Source organism: Sorghum bicolor, chromosome 7 (genome assembly GCF_000003195.3).
Source record: "Sorghum bicolor cultivar BTx623 chromosome 7, Sorghum_bicolor_NCBIv3, whole genome shotgun sequence".
Classification (NCBI taxonomy): Eukaryota; Viridiplantae; Streptophyta; class Magnoliopsida; order Poales; family Poaceae; genus Sorghum; species Sorghum bicolor.
In genome coordinates, this window is record NC_012876.2 from 10,560,394 (window position 1) to 10,564,813 (window position 4,420).

At 41.2% G+C, this 4,420-nt stretch overlaps 1 protein-coding gene across 1 annotated transcript; it reads left to right on the forward strand.

Annotated features, from left to right (window-relative positions):
- On the forward strand, positions 3,178–3,886 carry LOC8073223. Its single transcript, XM_002444033.2, has one exon. The coding sequence runs from the start codon at positions 3,422–3,424 to the stop codon at positions 3,665–3,667; it is 246 nt and encodes an 81-aa protein (XP_002444078.2). The 5' UTR covers positions 3,178–3,421; the 3' UTR covers positions 3,668–3,886.

Consider the following 4,420-nt stretch of genomic DNA (forward strand, 5'->3'; position numbering starts at 1 on the left):
GCGGTATATGCATTGAGTATTAAATTTAAACGAAAACAAAAACTAATTACACAGTTTGTCTGTAAACCGTGAGATAAATCTTTTGACCCTAAATAGTTTATGATTGAACAATATTTACCACAAACAAACGGAAGTGCTACAGTACCCAAAATCTAAAATTTTTGCCAACTAAACAAGGCCTAAGTATTCCCTCTGTTCGGATATATATAGGCCTGGTTTAGTTCATGAAAAATTTTAGATTTCGCTACTATAACACTTTTGACTTTATTCGACAATTATTATTTGGTTATAGACTAACTAGGCTTAAAAGATTCGTCTCGCGATTTATAGGTAAACTGTGTAATTAGTTATCTTTTTTATCTATATTTAATGCTTCATACATATGGCGTAAGATTCGATATGACGGGGAATCTTGAAAATTTTTGGTAAGTAAACAAGGCCTTAGTTCACTCCAAAAAACAAAAAACTTTTTAAGAATCCTCATCACATCGAATCTTTGTGGCACATGTATGGAGCATTAAATATAGATAAAAATAAAAACTAATTACACAACTTGCCTGTAAATCGCGAGACGAATCTTTTAAGCCTAGTTACTCCATATTTTAACAATGTTTGTCAAATAAAACCGAAAGTGCTACAGTGTTAAAATTCAAAAAGTTTGGATCTAAACAAGGACACAGTAGAATACATATTAGTGTAAAAGTTTTCTTCTTTTATAATTTGATGAAAGCTTTTTTTTAATATTCAGATTATGTTTGGTTTAGCTTCTCAAAAATGCTTTGGCTGAAAAAAAAACGGAACATTAACCAAGTTGATGGAATCTAAAGTTATTTTTTTCAAAAATCATTGTTTTCACGTAGTACAATTTTTATAGCACATTGGACCTTTGCTTTCGGCTTTCTTTTTTTCCAAATGGTTAGAAATAAAGAGATGTCTTAAAGAGAGAGAGAGAGAGAGAGAGAGAGAGAGAGAGAGAGAGGATATGTTTCATATTTGTTTCAATCAAACAGCTCACATCTTTTCTATAACACATACGTAGCGCATGATAGTATTTTCCATAGCTCACAACAGTTTTTCTAAAGCTTACAACTAAACCAAACATACCTCTAATTCCATGACTCACAGAAAAAAAAAAGGATTTTCGATTGATTGTTGACCACACGCGCTGGTGGTCCACGCTTATGATCAGTTCACAGCTAGTGTCTAATTTTCAAGAATTATTGGTATTGGAATGCTATTTACTAGTTACGTACTTCATGCATGTGTGCCACCCATATGTCTTGCTTTTAGGTTCCAATCAACTCATCTAACATAGGTGCAGTGACTATAATGACTATGCATGGGTTTACAAACGCTTCCTCCTTTCCTTTTCACATACTCCGTATAACGAATAAAGAAATGGAAAAAGAAACGCGCAGGCATATATGAACATATCCATTTTATCCAAATAAAATCGAGACTGTGGTTTTTTTTTTTTGGCGACAAAATGTACAATGATTTTTTTTTACAGCAAAATCTAGAATGATTTGACTAGTGGAAAGAGCAACGAAGGCCAGCTATATAGTTGTTCCTTTTCAAATGAAACATACTTGACACCTATGGGCATACATATATATTATAAACTAACAGCTACTGTTAGCTACCTAAGTTGGATGTCGTATCAATTTAAACTTTTTTCTAATAAATCTATACCTAATATTAAACAACGAAGTGATTGTTTTGTTCACGTTTTTTTTATTTTCCATAATACCCTTTTGTCTCTCCTTATCTCATAAAGAACTCAGACTTAATTAGGGCCATGCTCAAATATGTTATGTGTCAAGCAACGGCATATAGAATCTAATTTTAATATATATTTTTTGTGTGTTTTTGCAGAGTGTGCATGCCGCACACACAGATACACCACAACATCTTACTATCTTAGGCTGTGTAAGGTGTGCTTACTAGGAACAGATGATTTGACTATTATATAAAATTTCCGGGCCATTCCAATAATAAGACATTTCGTTGTGCTATTGACCGAGCAACAAGTAATTCGTTCCGATGCATTGAACGTATATATACATTTGATGTCCCAATAATAGTAAATCAACCATGATGTGCTTCATCTGATCCATTAGTTTATTATAAGTCGCGCATACTCCCTCCATACCCAAATTAGCTGACGTTTAGGACATGATTGTGCTTACCAAGGAGTCATTAATTAGAAGGTATTTTTCTCTGTCTACCCCTATTAAATAAGGTGTCGGGTGCAGTCCTCATAATAAAGCTACTCAGCTCAAATGGTTAGTGCAGTAAGGCTGTAGGGTGGTGTGCAGTGTTCGACTCGTGGTGACCACAAGTTTTTGCGGAGGTTTTGGTTTTGCCTGTATGGCTGGCGGTCCGTTTCGGCTGGGCGTGTGCGCGCTGAGCCGCATGCGGCATGGGCTGGCGTGCGCTGGGACGTTTGGACTGCTTCGCGAGCGCTGATTGGGTGCGTGACGAAGCCAATCGAGGCGACACAATTAATTACGAGTGAAGCAAGGAGTTGGCGAGCGCAACAGGCAAGGGCAATTTTGCGAAAATAGACATTGAGCCTAGGACGTCAACTAATTTAGGTATGGAGGGAGTACGGTAGGTTGCTTTGCTTGAAAGCAACAAATAAATTACACTATCAAAGCTAGACATTCGTCCAACCAGATATACTGTCGAAACAAATTAAATCAATGTCGCCTGCTAAAAATAAGCACTAGTTTGAAAATACTTATATTTATAGAGAACAAAGCAGGTTGTTGTGGAAATGTTATTCAGTCTAGCATTATCGTCCAACCAAGAGGCCATTATATACTACACCAAAACCACGACTTTAATTCCGCGAAGGATCGATCACTTATTTCCAAGTGGCAAGCAAGTGCACTATTAGCTACTACAGTACATAAAAGGTGTTCCCCCATATATGGATGGCCTTCCCCAAATGCAAAAAGTAATCATATAGTGACCAATCATGCATGTGGACCAATCCATTTGTGGATATATCTACATCTTCCACCTGGCTGCCACGAATAATATGCAAGCAAGCAACTGTAGAGAGAGAGCTGCTAGCTAGAGTAGAGAGCGTGTTGCGTGCCACCCAGCAACAAGTCAAACCAACCAAAAGGTGGAGCCGCCGTACGTAGCGGCTGCTGCTAGATGCCCACACACACTGCACACCTTCACTCACATGACCGTCGCTAGCTAGCTGCTGCTGGCCTGGGATCGATCTCGTCTTCCTCCCTAGCTGGGACTGGGATATCTCTTGTCTTCTACTCCCTTCTTCCAGCTATATCTCACCTTGTTTCCCGCACATCCACCTCAACAACCTTCTAGCTAACTAGTGAGGTAGACACACACAGAGATCAGAGTAGGACGACGACGACGTAGCTAGCTAGGGAGCCAGGGATATATGGCAAGGTCGTCGTCGTCAATGGCGGCGGCGGCGGCGGCGTGCTGTGGGGTGGCGGAGGAGACGGTGATGGGGGAGCAGAAGGCGCCGGGGGCGTGCCCGCGGTGCGGCGGCGCGGTGGTGGCCACGGACGTGGAGAGCGTGCGGCGGGTGCTGTGCTGCCTGCCGCTGTGCGTCAAGAACAAGCGCAAGTTCTCCTGCTCCCGCTGCCGACGAAGCCTCGCCGCGCTCTACACCCACGCCTAGCCTAGCTAGCTCCACTAGTAGTAGATTATTATTAGTCCGGCCATGATGGTACCATTCTGAGATTAGCTAGCGCCGCGAGAGCGAGCTTTAATTTGTCCGTCCTGCTAATTGAGTTTTGGCTTCATATCATGTTAGCAACGCAAATCACCAGCACTACTACTACTAGATTAGCTGTGTACGTAGCTATGCAACAATCTATATATCTGTTCGTTGAGTTTATTTGGTCATGTCTAGCTAGCTGTTTACTTGTTGTGTAGTTATGCAATCCATATATATATCTGTTCGTTGAGTTTATTATATTTGGTCATCACCAGCACTACTAATGATGTTGCAACGCAAGATCATCAATGCATGATTCACCATGTTTCGAGCAAACTTCTCGTTTCTCTTGATTAATTTGCTCGTTTTATACTACTGATTGTATATCTTAGAGTATCTCCAGCAGACTACCTAAACAGACTACCTATCCTTAATTTAGGTAGTGGGGGCAAGAAAAACAACTCCAGCAGACTACCTATTTGACTCAACAAATTTGTTGGCTACCTAAATTCCCACTTCCACTACCTATTCCTGTTGGGCCAAGCAGACTACCTAAATCTTCTCTCTCCAATCCACGCATGTGTTTATTCTCTACCGCTCGGTCCATCCACCGTTGGCCCTCCTCCGCCGCGGCTCTCCAACGGCGGCCGTCCTCTCCAACGGCGGTGGCTCCCCGCTTTGGGGCGCGGCTCCGATGGCGGCGGCTTCCCCATC

What these genes read in the sequence shown, in the direction of transcription:
- LOC8073223 (XM_002444033.2), top strand. Translation starts at nt 3,422, where the DNA reads ATGGCAAGGTCGTCGTCGTCAATGGCGGCGGCGGCGGCGGCGTGCTGT.